This window comes from Lolium perenne, chromosome 1 (genome assembly GCF_019359855.2).
Source record: "Lolium perenne isolate Kyuss_39 chromosome 1, Kyuss_2.0, whole genome shotgun sequence".
Taxonomy (NCBI): domain Eukaryota; kingdom Viridiplantae; phylum Streptophyta; class Magnoliopsida; order Poales; family Poaceae; genus Lolium; species Lolium perenne.
The window spans coordinates 1,597,348-1,617,537 of NC_067244.2; the positions used below are offsets into that span (position 1 = coordinate 1,597,348).

Consider the following 20,190-nt stretch of genomic DNA (forward strand, 5'->3'; position numbering starts at 1 on the left):
TAAACAGAAAATACTGTATTATCTCTTCTTGCCACGTGGCACACAAAGATTTCTATCCTACCAAAAAGAGTCCAGATTACACTGTCTACAATTTCGTTTGAATTTTGAAGCGGACGTCTGAATTGTTCATCAATCCTCATCTAAACAAAGTTCCTTCTTTTTTTTCAAGGGGAAACAGGATTGTATTAATTAAGTAAAAGTGTCATTACAATCCTGAGCGAACCGGTTCAAAAGGAACTTCGGAGCCCAACCTATCCACACATTGGATCTACTTGAACCTAAACAAAGTTCCTTCAGTGAAGAAAAATGGCTCAAAATTATTTCTCGTACTATCTCCTTTATATAAACTAAAGTTTAACCAGCTATTTAGGAAAAAATGTCAATGTTTATAATTTTAAATTAATATAGCTAGAAACATCATAAGTTATATTTTCATATTATATGCTTTGATATTACCTCCATACCGGTCTACTATGATAATACGTACTTCATAAAAAAAAATTTAACCATTAATAGTTATAATCTTTTTTTGCATATATTTCATATTTTGTTAACCAAGTTAAAGATCAAAGTTTTATCTCAAAGTGCATACCACCTCTATAAACCGATATGGAGGGAGTGCACTAGATGTTTATTTTCTTATATAATAATTGGTCAAACTTAAAAAAATTGACTTTGACAAAAAGAAGGTAAGGACGGAACCCTCTAACAGTTCTCCTAAATTTTGGTGAACTCGGTAACCTACATACATCTCCTACACACACTGAACCCCCTCCCTCCCCCGCGCACCCCGGCCATGATTGCCGGAACCCCTATGCATGCCACATCGAGAGAGGACCGCTGCCATGATCGTCCCATATCCTGGTGTCACACCCGATCCACCCGTCTTCGCCTTCCTACAAAGAGATCCTACAAAGAGGATGTAGGTGTCCGTGACGCTCACCCACATCACCTCGATGTGCATAGAGCTCCTCCGGCCACGGGTCACCAGCCAGCCTACGTCGGTTGTCATCGAACTCCTGCTATGGGACACCGCCACCAGCTCGCACCGCCCCACACGACCAACCTAGGGGATGAGCGCAACGAGGACCCCCAAGTCCAAGCCCTAGGGGATGATGGCGAGGGCCCCCGAGTCCAGGAATTTCTAATGTTTCTTCATTGATCGCATCAAGATTGTGATAAGTCAGGCAGAGCCGTCACGAGATACATAATTTTTTAGGAGATACATAATTTTTGGTACATTCTCCAAGACAAAAGACAATAGCCAAACACATGTATAATTATACCAGACTGAAATTCCGTAATTTTATTCATTTTAGATTATATTCAAAACAAAGTTCAGCTCAAACTCAAATTCAAACAGGCGAGAATGAAGAGGAGTGGTTACATCTATCTCAGGTTTGGTAGTTTCTTCACCCACCTGACCAACCCTAGCCCCTAGTTACTGTTTGGGTCCCAGGCAGACCTCCTTGAACTGGGTGATGCAGTCCATGGCCCGGTCGAACTCGCCGCTCTCCAGGGCGAAACTGAACCGGCAGTAACCATGCACCCCGGTCCACGTGCTGCTGCTTATGCACAGCCCCGTGGTCCTGAGGATGGCTTCCCTGATGTTGCTGCCGTCGAGCTTACCCTCGAAGCCGCCCACCTTGAGTGTTATCCCCATGTAGGCGGTCGGCTTCGCCAGCATCGAAATGCCACCATGGCAGCCAAGAGCATCCCAGCCACAGCTCTTGAGTGTCTGTTCATCATCATAGGAAAAGCAAACAAGAGGGTGCAATTTGTCAGACATGCGTGGTGGAAATCATGAATGCTCAATTAGAAATTCTTACGGTTGCGCCAAAGAATGCCTGTCCAATTTTTTGATTCTCTATGTCTGACTAGTTGCAGTCATGCCATTTTGTATGTGAATTTTTTTTTGATATTTTGAGGAGAACTCGAAATACTCAGATTAACCTAAGGTTCTACTGATCTTTATCTACAAACTAAAAGGGCCAGGACTGGTGAGTGGAAGAAAATTGAGACGAAAACACAAAATGTCAGCAAAGGCTAACCTTGATCAGCTGGTTGGCACGATTCTTGAGCGTCTCCTTTTGCTCCTTGATGAGATCAGAGAAATGCTCATCCTTCTGGTTCTTGAGACCCAAGAGTTTCCTGAAAGTGTACTTCAGCGTGCTATGCGGACGGCTCAAGCTTGGGAAACTGTAGAATGCGTCAACCAAGGATGGGTCGCTCAAAATCAGGAACCCAAAGTCGAGACCCGCCGTGGTCAACTCAAAGGACAGCTCCCCGAGCAGGATGACTGAGAACGAGGGCTTTGACGGCTTCAAGGTAGAGACGCATCTCTCCAGATTCCACTGGCTGCAGCCATCATCCTGGAACTCGAGACCTGAGGACGAGGTGTCGATCACCACCCTGGCTCCAAATCTCGCGCACACAGATAGCAGCTCTTTCATATCATTGTCGCTGTACAGAAAACCAGTAGGGTTGATTGTGGGGCCAGAAATATACACCCATGGCCGAGATACGTTCTCCAGTGTGTAAGCTAGAACGTTTGGTTCGATCTTGAATCCAGATTGTGAATTTGTCGGAATAGTCAAGGTGGTTGCGTTAACAAACTTTGCCGCGTTGACGTAATGGCCGTTGGTGCCCGAGGGGAAAAGGAGGGTGCCCTCTTCTTGCATGCAGCAGAGCACGAGCTTGTTGAAGAGCGCGAGGGAGGTGTTGCCGTATATGATCTCCGAGGAGCCATCTGCCAAGAAACCATAGCTATCTTTCACCAGCTGTTGAATGCTTGGACGTACATCAGTCTCGGAATCAGTGATGTTCTGCCTGACAAAACTTTCGAAAATGGAGGCGTTTACTGCAGAAGGCACTGGCAAGAAGCTGCGATCCAAATCCATATGTATGACCCCAGACTCCTTGGAACCAGGAACGAAAAACTCAGCTCTTTCTAGGGTAGACATAGCTGAACTAGAAAATCCTATCATCTCCTTAGGTATCACTTCTGCAGGTTCTCTCTGTGAAAGGAACGACCAAAAATTAGAATGCAAAGATGAAAAACATAATCAAACACCAACTAACATATTTAGGAGCTCATTGGTGTGTTATCCAAGTAACCAACTAGATGGAACTAATCCAAAATTTAAAGACTAGCTGATACATACTAAGGGGAGAGTCCACTAAAACAGATCATTCAGCATCTTGAGGTGAGGACGACTGAGGTGGAGAACTGGAAGAAGCCAGTAATGTTTACCTCTTGTGGTGGATGCCGGTCACCAATTTGAAATGCCAGGAGCTCATGGAAAAGACAACCATAATAGTGCTGGCTTATCACCGAAGTGTGCCCTTCCAACAGCTCAATAGTTTGTGACAATGCCTTATAGACAGCTGCATCTTCAGAAATGGTAAAAGCAACTTCAAGATCAGAATAAACCTGCACATAAAAAATAAAGCAAACGCAAATGAGAAAAAAATAAAGTAGATGCAAAAAATGCAACAGTTCAACTATAGTCAAGGCTCAAGTTAAAAAAAAAGGTTCAAAAAAACCCTATAGTCCAGGCTGATTGACAATAACATAGCATGCAAGCACACTCAATGGGATTGAATTGATGCGATAAAGTTACAGCACCTGATTCTTTACTAAACCGCACAATATAGATGCATGTGAAGGTAGTGTCTTTCCAGCAAGATATTTCAATACACCATTTGAGCTTGGCAGACTAGACAACTCCAGATGTTCTGAAATATCTAGTAATAACCGGGAGCCAACATCTTTCGTCACGCTTAGTAAGTTCACAAAAGCAGCACTTGTGATGGCTTCAAACTGAGCCATACCAGTAACAACAACCTGAGGCTTCAGTTTCCTTATCAACTCAATCAGCAGATCTGATTGCCGTGGTGCTTCAATTACAGTGACCGTATCTTTAGCATGGTTGCTTCCCTGAAATTTAAAAGAAAGGCAATCATTTTTCATACACAGAACAGGCATGTATTTCCTGCAGTTCCACACATACAGAGAAAGAGACAGGGGAGGGGGAACTATATTACCTCAATTGCTAAAGATGTTAACCATTGCTTGGGCAAGTGCCTGGTTAGATGTTCATCAACAATTGCAAGCCCCGGTGAGAATAATCGAAGTGCATTTTCTATCGCCACAGCACGGGATGGGAACACGACAACATTCTGGTGCACCAGAAAAGAAAAGGGACAGCATATGAAGCATAAGTGAGAATCATTGAATAGGTTGATCTTATGAATTTCTAGTAACCAAACATAACTGTAGAGTCAATAGCCACCAAGCCTTACATCAGGAGTTAATGGGATGTGGTGGTAGCTCTTCATAAATCCAGCAACAAGATTCCGGAAGTTTAAGCATCCAGCTGGAGGCTCACAAGGATTGGACTTGTTCTCTTTCAAGAAACTAGCTAGGTATGCTAGGAAAGGAATTTTTTCATCCGCAACAGAATCGTCATCAAAGGACAAATCCAGAGAGCTGCTTACTTCATGGAATCCATCATTAAGGAACTCAAATATTTTCTTCACCTGAAATTCCTCCAAATTATTACTATTCCCATCATTAATACCAATGTTTATAAGGCTAATCAGAGCTCATAAGTACCTGGTTGGGCTGACGAAGTTGACAGCTATACACAGACAAAGCATGTGAAATGCGGCCACCAGATTTCATGTATGCCCAGGCTGTGCGTGCACACACAGGCTGATCCCCGACAAGATCCATGAAAAACTCAAAGCGATGTCGGCTATTTTTCTCAATTTCAACTAAAGCTGAAATGTCTGTGTCAGCAGCCTGCAAAGAACCCAACTTGTTGGTAATGAATCTCCACACCAACGTTTTTGTAAGTACATGAAAATTCTAGGCCCTACTAAAGCGGTGTACAACATGAAGACTGTATTCTTGCTAACCAGGACATAATGCTAGCATGGAAAAGACTTTGTGATTTGTTATCCCCGGACTGTCACAGCATCATTACCTGCATAATTTTTGTTTGCCAGAGCTTATTGATGCGAAATCCACGGCGTAGAAATAGCCGTTCACAGACACCTTGCCCTGGTCGGCCTCCCATGTTGAATACCATTAGACCACTAGGCTTTATGACAGAAATCCCTTCTTCAACTGCCCGAGCAATCAACCCGAGGCCAAATTGGTCCTCAACAAAACCCTGTATGCAACAAGACATGCATAAACTAGTAAGTTCACAAACATAACGAAACAACAAGATGGAAAATATTAACTTTCCTCTCTATTTAAAAATATTATAACAGTAGGGGCATTCCCTACTGTTCAAGGTTCAAAAAGAAAGATGGCAAATATTAGAACCAGCTATAGTAACAAATATTGACTTGAGTAAAACTATGTGTAACATCATGGCATAAGGATTATATTTCTTAAAGAAAATGATAAAAAATTATCATTGGAAAACGCTAAAAGTAAATATCACTGCTAATCACATTTGTTCTTATAAGTTGAATAGGCTTGTTGCCCCAGTCAATATAGATTGCCAGTGCTGTCCATCCTAACTACCTAGAGATAAACTGATTATACTGGTGGAACTATGTTGTAAGCACAGACCATACATTATTTCTACTAAGTTTCATTTTTATTATATCAAGGGTAAGACCACGCGCCTACCAAGGAAACAAGATATGTTAGAATGCATCCTTTTCCTAAGAAGGTTATGAAAAAATATATGATCTCCCAAGAGTATGATTCACTGATCCGAAAGTCATTGCATGGGATATAATTTAATTATTTCCCACTTTCGTTGCATAAAAATATATTAGCGGACTCCTCACCTGAAGATATATTGCATGAGTACACATTTAGTGATGGGAAAATTTAATTCAAGTTTAATGCATGTCAATAAATATACGCTGAGCAATGAATAATAAAAGATATATCTCAGCTCACCTGAAGAGCACAGTAGTTGCTCAAGGAGTACAGGAACTCCTCACTTGAATTTTCAGTTACAATCTTTGACATCGCCTCTGGATTGGGGTTGAGAATCTGAAAGCCAGATATTGAGAGCATTGCTGAGTTCTGGTCTACTATAGTCTCCATTTACAAAAAACTGATAAAAAACCTGACCATACCTGTGGTATGCATCCAACAATGCGATCGAGTTCTATCTTATTGTCTCTACAGTAAGAAAGAAGATCAGATTCGTAGAATTCAACTCTATCTAGTAGTGTTTTCCCCTCGCTGTCGTAAATTGGGAGACCATCGTCATCAAAGGCATTCAAGTAAAGGTTTATCCATGCAATCTTGATAGCTCTTGGGTTGATATCCAGACCATAGACCTTCAAAAGAACAAACAATTATAAAGTAAGGTAATGCCAAGCTGACCGCAAATTAGTTTGATAAGCTTGTGTGTGAAGCTCAGACTATCAAGGTTCAATTCATTCTTGTTTTTCTTCCTTTCAACTGAAAAACGATGATCATCATGGTTGAGACAATATGTGTAATTAGACACAAAATTTAGAAGCAAAATATACTCTCCAGGTTTTTTTTTCAGGTATACAAAACAAGTTAGGCCGTCAGCAGATTGGCAGACGCCTAAAAGTTCTATATCATGCAACCTGAGTAAATGAATAACTGCTGGTGTTTCCACTTTTGTAGCAGAACAAGAGGTACCAACCTTCGAAGGGCACCATTTTTCTGCAAGTGCAATGGATATCCAACCGTTGCCACATCCCAGCTCTGCTACTGTCTTATCCCTGAAGATGGAATCCGGGTGCCTATTGAGACCCTCGTAGAAAGTGAATGACCAATCTTCAGGAATGAAAATGCTAGGTATCTCCATCATTGTTAGCTTCTTTCTTTGCTGGAATCCTAAAAGCAGTTGATAAATTCATCAAGGTATTATGTATGAAACCAAATGAAAGATAATAGAACAGCACAAATTTAATGCATTAGTGAAGCGGGAAAGCTGTAACCGCCAACTGAAGACAACAATTTATAAGCAGAAACAATAGAAGAGAAATCATGTCAGGTCCAACATCACAGCTGTTCCAGTGCAAAGACAACATCAATCAGTATTAATTAACTAGAGATATGGTGTACATATATTCTATTGCAGTTGTCATGGCAATAATTTTGTCAGGCTTATCTTTCATGTTTTATTGTGAAAAAGGTAAGTTCGGCATGATTGTTCTGCGAAAAAGGAAAGTAGAAAAAAACCTGTCTCACCAAAATATCTAACAGCAGGAATCCTAATGTCATCAAAATACTCCTATAATGAATCATTTGACCAATGACTTATTCTGTTCTAATCTCATAAGTGTTTCGTTTGGCCCTTTGTAACTACCAACTCCACAAGCCAATAAGTGCCCATCACAGCAAAACATATATATATCATAAGAAAAAAAACAGGAACTATTTCTGGTTTGGCTTAGTTCTTGCTCAATTTGAATTTTTCTACCCATTAGAAAATGATTCCCTGTTTTAAATTGCATATATTGTACTGAATGTCGGAATGTGTAAGTGATCTCTTGAAAATGTGTTGGGAATTAGATATACTACCAAAGCAAGCCTCAAACAAGGAGGCACGTCACATTATGATTGACAATGCAGTAGCAAATCCTGGAAGGGAAACCTATCAGCCAACACCACCAAGTAAACAATGAACTAAAACACGTCACATAACTCAACAACCGAGACAAGTAGCTCCTTGGATAAGGAGCATGGGTGTTCAAATTATAAAATCCCTCCAGGGACACCTAACGCTTGCTACGGTCAAGCGCATCACATGGTGCCCACATGGCCGATGCACCACTAGAAACCACAGGATACGCTCCCTCTCTCAAAGACCCCGTAGACATTACAGCAGACAAGATAATTGTGTGTCGTATAATCTATTCAGTGCACGCGGAACTGTGCTGGAATCCTCTTATCACTAGTAATGTACTAATCGCTTTCCTCGCAATCGGTCCATTGGTTTCTGGGCGAAGTTATAGTCAGATCTTTGTTGTGTTTGCTAGCTAGGATGGCGGCCACTCACACGCTGACTAGCACTCCACACTTAGCAGCCAGCCAGTAGTAATAAACAAGTTCAGTAGAGTACCAGTAGTATCAGCTACGCAAATGAACGCAATGTTCTACAACTAAATTACTGACGGCCGGAACCGGATCGGGGGCAACACGCGGTTCTCCACCGGACCCCGGGATTCCCGGATCCGTTGCCAATGGCGGCGGGCGGGGGGATACCTTGGAGGTGGGGGTCGAGCACGACGTCGTGGATGCGGAAGTGGAAGGTGCGGAAGCACTCGTGGCCCGCGGCGGGGCCGCCGCCGGCGAAGCGGCGGCGCACGGCGCCGAGGAGGCGGCGCGCTCCGGCGCGGGTGTCGGGCGCCCGGAGGCGCTCCAGCACGGCCTTGGCGGCGCCGTACGCCGCGTCGCCCGACGCCGCGCACGTCGCCAGGAACGCGTCCACCTCCTCCACCGGCGGCGGCGCGGCGGCCATTGCTTCCTTCCCTCCGGCGGATCGGGTCGGTTGGTTCGGGTTGTGGAGGGGGAATGGAGGTGGAGAGCAATGGCGGAGCCTGGCTGCTGCGTCTGGCTTATATAGGCGGGCCGGGCGAAGGGTCTAGACGTCGTCGCCGTGGAAGACGAAGAAGGGTAGAACCGTCAATTCATATTTACTTTCAGAGATTCTGTGACGGCATCATGGCATGGGGATTCTGCATTTCCTGATTGACCACTCAGAAATTTGAAGCTTGAAAAAATATATTCATTAATTTTATAATAGTAGCATGTCATGATTTGTCATCAAATTTGTTTTTAAGAAACTATATGAGGCTGTGGATAGTCTCACACACTATTTATGTCATTATGTATAATATACACATTCTAAACTACAGAAATCATGAGGTTGTGCATAGTTCCACACAATAATGCTCCTTTATTCAAGCACTAGCTTAGGCTTTTGAGAACTGAAAAGGGGTGGCACGAAAGCACATGAATCATGGTTGTAGGTTAGGTGAGTCACCAACTTGGTGTTATATATATCTTTCCTCTACTTTTTATTTTGTTCTATATTCCTTAAGCTCTGCAAATAAAGTTCTAATATATGGTCTATGGGACATTGTAGTTGTGTGGCTTTTGCTCCTTTGAATCGAGATGCATCAACTTGTGGTGGTGGTGGTGGTGGTGGTGTCTAAGCTAGTTGTTCCTTGAGCCGCCTGACCGTTGGATTTGCATTCTTCGAGTATGAAAACTCTAGCGTTGGAGTGGCATTTCCTATCGAACCCCATGTTGGTTAGAAAACTACTGGATCTGGATCAACAAGTGTTTGATACGCAGGAAAAAACAAAGGAGTTCTAATTTAAGGTTGGAGTTGATGGATTTTTACCGTAAAATACAGTGCGAATAAATCCTTGGAGAAAAAAATCTAAATATAGCACCCTACGAATTAAACTACTATTGTATGAAAAAATCCTAAGGATTCAAATCTTTTGAATCCTTTGACTCCCTAAATATCTCCACGCCTTTCTGATTCAGAATGCGCATTCTGATTCAGAATGAGTTGCAGATGATGTAGAATAGTTGTAAAGTAAACTTAGTATTTGTCTACAAATTTAAATTAAAATTTATTGTCCCATGATTTTATCGCATTAAGGGGAAAGATGACACTACTTTAGACAACAAGATATTTCTACATTAGGCTAGTATTTGTCGTGTACATGAAGCAACTTTTAAAAAAGGAAGCCTGTAAAAGTAGATTTAAGTCTAAAATGTATTACCTTTCTATTGTGAAAATTGTGAATAATTTCTTATGTATTCGTCTTGATAGGGGAATTATTTAAGAGTCAACCAATGGCAATTGACATGTCAAGTTTGCAGAAAAAATTATTTAGATGTTACTATATTTTGTACCCACAACGGTGATATTACCATTCCTTTTCCACGTGCGAAATTTCATCAAACATTTCCATGTGTATAAAAACAATATTTTAGTATTATCTTTGTTATCACGTGGATACCTAAAAAAACTGTGTGCATGCAAGGTAGCTAATAACGAAAGAATACTTCTTTTGTATAAATACTAGTCTTTGTGAATAGGGTGCGACTAATTCTCATTCGACTGAGAACTAACTTAGTTCTTTGTCAAATGACGTTATCAAACTTCATTTGCAACCCATGTTGCAAGTCATAATTAGCACGAATCTTGAACAAAATCTAATGGTATGGAGACATTTTCCGTAGAGGCAACCTCACTTGCAACTGAAATGTTTTTGTTGCAATCCAAGTTGGAATTGAAAAAATCTCACTTCCAACCCAACTTGCAACTCGAGTGCTTGAATTAAGATGAAAATATGATGGTGTAGAAACCGACTGAGAACTAAGTTAGGTAGGAACTAGCAAAACCTTTTCGAATATGTGTTGTCAATTATATATATGTGACTAAATTTAGAAAAGCAACATGTTTTAAACGAAATATATGATCACAAAATCGTACTGAAAACTGGGTAGATGTCCTAAAGTCAACTTTCTTGAGTTAGATGGGAATAAAATAATATTATTGTTAGCTTGGCCGTGAAAAAAAACATGTATGAAATTATTGTACTAGCTATAGTTTGTCGCCGTTTTCAATTCTGGCATCGCATGGGTCAATCTATAATTTGTCACAGAGAACTAGGGATTATGTTTTTCAAGAATGATTTTAAATTATTCGTTACAAATCTGGTACGGAAGCAACTTGCTTGTGGGCCATAATGAAGCTATCTTATTTTAGCAAACAAATGAATATTTTATTTTTAGGGTCAACATTTGAACCTTATTTTCTAGAACCAATTCAACCTTGGCATGGCCGGGGTGACTGTGATTTCCGGTGGGCCACAAAATATGATAATCCGGGCACATGGAATGCGTAACTTGCCTAAAAAGAACTACATGGCACACAAGAACGAATGTGGCATGATGAAGAAAAATAAATTACTCCCTCTGATCCGTAATAAGTGCCGTGGTTTGGTTTAAATTTGGACTAAAACCATGACACTTATTATGGATCGGAGGGAGTAGTTTGATTCACCATTCACCATAAGTGTAGTAGATGTCATCTGTCAATTTTCAGTTGGGTGCCATTCCAACTCATTGATTCTCTTTCGAAGAAATCTAGATAGTTATTTCATTTTTGTGGTCAGCCAAAATAGGTGTTGGAAGTTAGCATGTGTTTCTCAAAGATGACTTTACTTACCCAAGAAAATGTCCAGTAGCACAAAGACTTGGAAGTTGACTCTGACTAGATAGCATTTCAACTATTTTGACTAATAATTAACATGGGAAATTGATCTTGAAGGCCATATCATTGTCCTATAGACATTATATTTTTTTAAAGGTGGAGTACAAATGATTGGTAGGTTTGCTATGGCAATAATGGAAAAGGTGTTGCATGCATAACACCCTTTTCCCATGTGTTGGACTACTGTAGCTAGTTCGTTGTCGTCCCTCTCGTACTCTGTTGTCGTTTTTGGTCACGTATCGCACCAACCAATCTTTAGGCCTTGTCATAATTGTAAACTATTTCAAAATCAATTTTTTTAGTGAAACAAGGTCTACAAAAAAGTCATCGATGGTAACGGAGATTTTTCTAGTATAGATATTTCTTCCTAATTAAACATGTGAATTCTATTTTCTTTGTAAATAGAAGTAAGCCAGCAAATTACTTATGAAAAAACATTTTGAATGGTAATCCGGTGGCCACAATAATTCAATCTATTTTTGCCGCGAATGGTTAATCATTGGTATGCAAGAGCAAATGATGTAGGTTCTAGGGAAAAAATGCAACTTCTTTTTCTTGAAAAAAAATGCTGCTTGATTGACCACAAGTGGACATGTCATATGCCAACTTGCAGTTACGTAACTCTCCAATTCACTCATTTATTTCTGCCGAGACATAGAGAGCTACTAAAAAATAGTCCGTGGCCACCCAAAAAATGTGTACTGGACACGATTTTCTACAAGGACGACTGACATATTTGCCAGCAAAAAGAGAAATCTAGTGCTCCTACAAAGACTTGGGAGTTGACTCTACTCTGCCTAGCCAACTTTTGGGCAATAATTATAGTTAACGTAGAAATCCATCACCACGTCCTAGTCTCTCACTGTCACTGAATAGGCATATTCATAGTAGAGCAACAGCAAACACACATATATAAACAAACAGAAAAAAAATGGTAATCAATCAGCTTAAATAATTCATATGCTAAAACATATTCGTTCGCTGATATGATGATCGGTGGAGGAGAGAGTTATGATTAATTAAGGTTTGAATCTTTCTAATGATGACCATGATGATGAATATTGTATACTAACCTGAAGAGAGGGTGGTGATGGGGAGGCCGCAGTGGGAGTCGTGGAGGAGCAGCTCCCGGACGCAGAACCCGTACCGCCGGAAGAACTCGTCGGCGCCGCCGGCGCCGTCCACGGAAATCCGGCCGAGCGCGGCGAGGAAGACCCTGGCCTCCTTCCTCGTGGCCGGGTCGTTGAGCCGCGCCAGCAGCTCCCTCAGCTCGCCGTACGCCGCGTCCCCCGACGCCGCGCACCGCTCCAGGAACAACGCCGTCGTCGATGAGTTGGCCGGGGACTCATGCACAGCGGCGGCCACGCTGACCATGGCGGCCGAAAGCTCCGATCGGACGATCGAGAGCTAGGGAGAGATGATTGGTACGTGGGTGTAGAAAGGAAAGGAAAGGGAGAGATCGTCCTGGCTTAGAGCTTAGCTAGATGTGTTTATATATGGACAGGAAGGATCGCGGTCCAAATCAACGCACCAACTGCTGATCATTTGAATGCATGTGTGGCCTGACATGTATGCACATACTATATGTATCCATGGAATTATGTATGTACATGTTGACAATTAACTAACCATACTTACAGTGATTAATTATATGCGTGTCTGTCCACATCTAATAAGTCTATTCGGATTTTCTTGTCTCTAAAAGTAGATTGTGATATGGCCCTGCGATATTCGTATATTCGTATCTAAAATGTAAGGGGTTGGTAGAGTTAGCTTAGAGCTCGGTCAACTCGGTTGCATAATGGTTGCAAGTGAGTATAAACATTTTTTCAGTTGCACCATGGTAGTGAGTTTATCTTTGATTTTCTTTCCATAGTTTTTGCAATGATTAAATTAAGTTGCATATTGGGTGATTTTTTTCGAAATCGGGTTTTGTCTATTTTCGTGTCTCTTAGTTCACGGTGCTATGGCCCGCAATGTGGTTGCCAAAAAAGAAACGAAACTGCTTCATGTTTAGATCCCGGATATTTTAAATATTAGCACGTTGCTTAAATGGTGGTGGAAATTAGAAACTATGGAATGAACTGGCAAGGGAGAAATATAAATTCTATCTGGTATTTTCCAGTTTATTTAGCCTACTATGCACACTTTCTCGGAACCATGAAATTTCTTTACTTGTATGCCGGGATGTTGACCCGCCGCTGAAGCCATACACATTCTAACCCGTTCGATCTATCCTGGAAGACATCTGGACCATACATTTCAAGCTGGCGGGTCAAGTTATTGTCACTATCGTTACGCTTGGGTCCCACCATATTTTGGGCCCGTTGTCCAACGAGTTATATATGCGAAGACGGTTAAACAAGAGAGCATGCCGACATCAAAATATATATGCACCCATATACATATGCATCTTTCATGGCACCAAGGGCCAAACTTTCATCCTGTGAAAGGTACATATATGCGTTCTTTGCCAGCATCTATATATCTGATGTATTTAAAAATTTAGGTAGGGTTTTAATTTATTGCTGGGTACACTGTGCATGCATGTGGACCTGCTTTTCTCTCGATCGGTTCTGTGCAAGCTAGATTTTGTTGGAAAGGATGGACGGTAATTGGTCATTGTTGTCGTGGAGCGCATGTATGGATGTGGACATTGTGATTTACTTGTTTATCTTCGATGGTCCGGCGCCTATTACATACTTGATCAGCTGTGTTTAAAGTGGATTTTTTGATGATGTGGACTGGATTCTTAGTTTAGCTACAAGTGGAAATTTTGGTTAGTTAATCACACTGCTCCATCCATCACGAGTTCTAAGTCTTGTTTGGTTTGGTTAAGATAAGAATATGACCAAATGCTACCCAATTAAAATGCAAGATATATATGATATATACTCCATCCGTTCTGAATTGCGTGGAATTAGTAGATGTTTCATTAATTCTTCCTACATACGCAGGAGACTTTACTTACTCGGAAACACTCGCAAAGTGTTCAAGCCTGCCGCCGCTATCCTTTTCCGCCACGCCGACGCTATCCTGCCTCGCCGCGCTGCCCCTATCCTTCCGCGCCGCGCTGCAGCCTTACCGGATCAGCCCCGTTCGAGCTCTGCCGGTGAGCCCGCACAGGGAGGCGGCCGAGCAGGGCCGGCGGCACCGGCGAGCCTGCACAGGAAGGCGGTTGAGCAGGGGTGCGCGGATGCGCCGGCGTCTCACCCACCACGTCCACCACCGCGGCTGCAGGCGTCGTCCCCGAGCACCTGCAGTCTCTTCGAGGTGGATCGAGGTACGCGATCATGCAGAGCACGGCGTGTGCACGCCCATGATCGACGGCAGCGAGGACAAGCGAGACGAGCAGGTTGAGCACCGTGAGGGTTTGCGCGATGCAGTTGTTGACCTCACGGCCAGGTTCACCCAGATTTTCAGGCACAGCTCCTGCTGGCCTGCTCTCAGTCTCTTCATGGAAGTGGCAAATGCAGCAGCACTTGAGGACTGTAAACGATTTTAGAAACTATTCTTTTCTATTTTTTTATTGCACTGCACCGCACTTCCATCCAGTAATTTCTTCTTTCTGTGAAGAAAATACACAATCCACCACACCCAGCTACCTTCCAAGCTGCGCCTGTAGTTTAAATTAAGTTTTCAAGCTGCAATCTACCGCAATCCAGTTATTGTACTACGATAGACAAAAAGGCCTCCAAACACCGGATGATGCAGATAAACAAAAACCACAGAAAAATAAAAAAATAAAACAAAACCAGTGTAGCATCACAGCCATCACATCAATCCACTATACTAGAAACTTAAACTGCTGTGTTCTTCGGCCTGTGATCTCATCGAAGAGGGGAGAATGAATGAAGTCAAAGAAATTCATTGAGTCGTCATCTAGTGGAAAACGGACATTTAGTCCTGGCCTTTAGTCCCGGTTTTGCAACCGGGACTAGACCTTTGGGACTAAAGGCCTTCCCCTTTAGTCCCGGTTCAAATATACACCGGGCCTGAAGGTTTCTCCACGTGGTGCGGCCAGGGAGCTCGCGGCAGAGGTTTAGGGTGGAGCAGCGTTTCTCTGCCGCGGCAGAGTTTTAGGGTTTTATGTTATTCATTCAATTCTGCAATGCATGCATCATTCAAGAAACCACAAACATCGTCATGAGTATATAGACATCGTCATGAAATACAGTACACGTAATGCATGTTTACAAATATAAAGTTGATCCTGTTGACCATATCTATCTCAAATCCCTAAATATATGAACTCCCGGTGGTATTCTCCAGTTGGAGCTATGACCTCCCTAAGTAAGAATCCTGCAAATTCCTCTTGAATTGCTCGGATATGCTCCACCGTTAGGAGAGAGTCCCGCAAGCGTTCCATCTAATTTAAAAAAAAAGGAGACCAATATATATGAATGGAACTCAATACAATTGATGGTAATAAAATAAGATTGTGAAATATTGTTCACGTACTCTAGTGGCATGTATAGCCTCCTCCGGGTCCCGGTGACAGGTCATCTCGCGAATGAACTCGCAGACGTAGTATCCACATAAGTTATTCCCGGGTTACTGCTTCAAACACTTTACGAAAAAATAGTTCGATCAAACTAATATTCAAGCATGGTATTGAAACAAAATATCAAAAAGATTCGCGGACATAGCTATAGTACTACTTACAGGGCGATCTTTAAATGTAAGCTCTGGTTTCCATTTACCTGGAGCAGTGTTGATGAACCGTTTCCAAGCCCTGCCCCGGAATGAGTTATTAATTACTTGATATCAGGAAATGAGGATAGAAGCTGTCGATACAGGGCGATATTGATTGAAATTATCTCTGGAGCATGGCAGCCATGTTCGCCCATTGCGCATGCTCTTTACGTTTCGAGTCCATGACAAGTACTACTCCTTTCTGAAGCTGAATGATTAGGAGAATATAGTGGAATCTGCGCACGCATAACTCAGAGGATTAGTTAAGACTTAACATGAGTAAGCGAAATCGAATATGTATAAGACAATAAGACTCACTCGGAGTTGTAAGGGAAGAATATTTCCTCTTTGTGTTGTTGCTTCTGTAAAAACCTTAGCATGTTATCCTCTGTGTCCTTGGTGAACCGGTTTACCGTAACTTCATGAACGGTGCTTGGGTCAATGAACCCAATGTCATAGAGTCCGCCTCTTTTGCATTCGAGTATCTTCATTCTGCATAATATAGCGAGGATAATAGTTAGTGCAATGAACGAGCTGAGCTAGAGACTTAATTACAGAAATAAATCACTTACAGACAGTAGCAACTAATGAGAGCTTTGTCGAGGGCGTCTTGATTGAATAACTGAAATAGTTCTTCAAAATCAATGTTTAGCTCCTCCTTTCCCCGGAAATAATGCTCATCTCTAATTCCCACTGTCAGTACGATCTCCGAGTCCCTACAGGCTTGCATGTACCATTCATGCAACTTTCGCATCTGAGTCCCTAGATGGCCAGGTCTGACGAGAGGCTCCCCGTATGTGTATGTGCATTTGACTTCAGCCATGGGAAAGTAACCTTCGTACTGAACCACTGCTCCAAGCTCTCTAGCCGTCCGTTCGATCATCCCTGCCGTCTCCGGATCATCATAGGAGTGCACGACCAAGGGGGGTAGCGATTGATTTTCCTGTTGTCCGAGCTGGGCAATTCTTTTCGCTTTTCTCACTCTAGACGACTGTCCAAGAGAACGGTCATAATCAGCTGGCAACTCAGCTTGCTTTGCTTTCGTCTCGACAAAGTGCTTCACTGTATTCGGTGCTATAAACAGCTTTGGCGGGGGCTTCTTCGGTGCAAAATGCGCCTTCATCTAGGCCTTTACGATTTCGTCGTTTTGCTCATCAGTCCTCTCGTATGGTAACAACTCAGGAGTCTTAGACCTCTTCGGAGTTGATGATCTCTTGGGAGTTGTAGTACTCTTCCTCTTTTGCTTAGGTCGCAGAGTCAGCGGAGTCTCCTGACGAGGAGGAGGCGGCGGAGTATGATCACGCGGAGGAGACTGCTCACGCGGAGGAGACTACGGAGGCGGCGGAGGTGGCGGAGAATGAGCTGTAGGTGGCCTGCTTGGCTTCGAACCTGGAAACACAATGTTTTCCTTTCGCCATAGAACGGTTGTTCTAAGGGCTTCTCCCAGTTCAGTGATTTCCCCGTCTTCACCTGCAGGGTGGTCAAGCATCAACGGCTCATATCCTGCCGTCACTTCATCTACCACCGCAACAGCATAGCCATCTGGAACCGGACGGCAATGGTAAGTTTTTGTAGGTAAGACATAGCCGACCGCCTCCTTCATGGATATGTTCACAACTTTTACATGCAGCTCACAAGGACGGCTCTCTGTGATATCATCCACGGGGGGGGGGGGGGGGGGGGTAGCGAGTAGGCACCATCACCTGATCATCATTATCGAGCTGAGTGGAAGCCACACTGCTTTTCTGGTGCTGAGATTGCTACGGGTCGATAGCATCGAATGCAGTATCTTCATGCTGCCCCTGAGATCGCTGGGTAAGTACTTCGTGAATTTGGGCTGTAAGGACGCTCACAGATTCCTCTAAGGACGATATGCGGTCTGCTTCCCTTGCCTTTCTCCTTTCATGGCTTTTATCAGGAAATCTCTTCCTTTCCTCGGGAAAGCCATACTTCCACGGAACGGAGCCAATCGTGTCTCGTGTTCGTCCGTCGTGTTCTTTGTTCCGAAGGGCGCGTGTCAGCTCGTCGTTCTCTCTTTCGGGATGGAACCTCCCCTCCCGCACGTCCCTATGTGCAGCTATAAGGGCTTCACAAGGGTTTTTGAGATGTTCTTTATTATAAATACACTTCCCTGTTTCTGGGTCCAACCTTAGCCCAATCCCGTAGAACCACTCCTTCGACCGTTCGGTCCAATCGAATGTCCCTATTTGGATCCCTTTGTTGACCAGTTCCGCCTCAGCTGTCTGCCACTTAGGCATGTTAGCCCTGTAGCCACCTGGACCCGTAACTTGGTGATATTTCTTCAACGCAACATTTCTCTTATTTGTTTCCGACCTTTTCTTAAATTCTTCTGACAGCGTGTACTTCACGAATTCGGGCCAGTGATCTTTTATCTTCTCATACGCTCCAGTGAAATCCAGAGTCTTCTTTTGCTTGACAAAGTCCTGGTGCAATCTTTTCTTGTGGTTCTTGAATAGTTCGGCCATCTTCTTTAAAGCAAACTTCTTGACTTTCTCCTCCATCTGTCTGGCTTTATTGACATTCTCCTCTGGAGGTAGGTTGAAATGTGCCATGAGCCGACGCCAAAGGTTTCTTTTGGCTACATCATCGACATAATGACCTGCATCAGCCTCTCCAGCCTTCGGCTTGTGCCATTCTCGAACGGTGATCGGGATGCAGTCCCTAACAATCACTCCGCATTGACTTATAAATAATTTTGCAGCCTTGTCGGGAGCAGTCGGTTGGCCACTCTGATCGATTTCGACGATGTTGAACCTAACACCTTCGGACAACTTTTTGGCCGGGTCTCGCTTCGACTTTACAGAAGAATTGCTCGATCTGGAGGGCTAAAAAAGAAAGAATTCATCGTCAATATATATATATACAAATTAGTTAATGCATCTAGTCAGCATCGGCTTAATTTATATACCTCGGTGGACTTTGTAATAACTAAGGTTCCATCAGCGGAGCCATTATCTTCTTCCTCACTGGAGCCATCTTCTCTTCGCTCAAGATCCTCCGCTCCCTCACCGGACTCATTCGGATACGTTGCGGTGACATCGGCATCTCCACCGCCATCATCCAGAATACCGCCGGATATGAGGTTCGCCATGAATTCTTCTTGTACTTCGTCTCTGTCAGCGTTCATAGTTTCTGCAACGACTTGCAAGTTATAGAAACCATCATATAATCACATATATATATATTAATTAAGGATATTGCACAAAACAGAGATTAGAGTTACATATATAGTTATTAATTAAGGATAATGTAGTGCTGAAAGCAGATATTGCAGTTACATGCATATATAGCTCGGGTCCATTTTTATTTAACCCTAATACATCACTACAACCTCTCAACGGCGCCGACCGGGTGCTGAGCCACGCCGGGTGAACACCCAAAGCCACATAACAATCACAGGATTATAGCTCACGTGAGATCCCTGCATAACTGACCATCCGTTTCTATACATGGTGTCTAATACATGCAGGTAAAGGCGAACGTGCTCATCCTCCTCTCTAATGCGGCGATGTACCACCTCCTCGGGGGCCGGCTCCCTCCGCACCGATCGTGGCCCACGCGACCGCCACCAAAGAAGATCCGGGTCGACAACGGGACCCGGATTCCGCACCAAGGTACGCGCTCCGGAAGATAACAGCTCCCAGTGCCACCCCGGCGGAGCCCAGTCCCTGACCTCCCCCATCGTCAGCATCTGGTCCAGAACGTGCACAGACCCTCCACGACGCGGCGGGCGCGGCATCGTAGCTATGAAAACTAAATCATATATATACTAACATAATTAAATAAACATAATATTGTGCTAGATAAACTAACTATATACGAAATAATATTGTGCTAAATAAACTAACTATATATACATACTACTAATATAGTTCTATAACTAATATTTATAACTAATACTACTACTAATATTTAGTAAGTAAATATTTCTAACAAATTCTTTTAACTAATATTTCTATCTAAATATTTATACTACTAATATTTACTACTAATGAATATGAATTTGAATTTGAATAACTTATGAATATTACTAACAAATATTACTACTTTTCACTACTTTTTACTAACATGTAATTTTTTATCTAACAAATATTTCTAACATATAAATTTCACTACTTTTTTACTAACAAATATTTCTATCTAAATTTTTACTAACAAATATTTCTATCTAAATTTTTTTCTAACATATAAATTTCACTACTTTTTTTTCTAACAA

The 20,190-nt window shown here is 42.6% G+C and overlaps 1 protein-coding gene across 2 annotated transcripts; it reads right to left on the bottom strand.

Moving 5' to 3' along the window:
* Positions 1-1,280: 1,280 nt before the first annotated feature.
* LOC127340890 (methionine S-methyltransferase) lies at positions 1,281-12,729 on the bottom strand. 2 transcript variants are annotated; one of them, XM_051366650.1, is made up of 12 exons: positions 12,332-12,729; positions 6,657-6,850; positions 6,112-6,318; positions 5,930-6,025; positions 4,992-5,180; positions 4,619-4,807; positions 4,306-4,542; positions 4,048-4,182; positions 3,629-3,940; positions 3,254-3,433; positions 2,052-3,017; positions 1,281-1,738 (listed from the first exon to the last, which is right to left on the bottom strand). In XM_051366650.1, the coding sequence occupies exons 1-12, from the start codon at positions 12,630-12,632 to the stop codon at positions 1,442-1,444; spliced, it is 3,303 nt and encodes a 1,100-aa protein (XP_051222610.1). In that variant the 5' UTR covers positions 12,633-12,729; the 3' UTR covers positions 1,281-1,441. The 2 variants fall into 2 exon arrangements, with proteins under 2 accessions (XP_051222610.1, XP_051222621.1); XM_051366661.2 differs by lacking the exon at positions 12,332-12,729 and adding an exon at positions 8,225-8,542.
* Between the last annotated feature and the right edge of the window lie 7,461 nt (positions 12,730-20,190).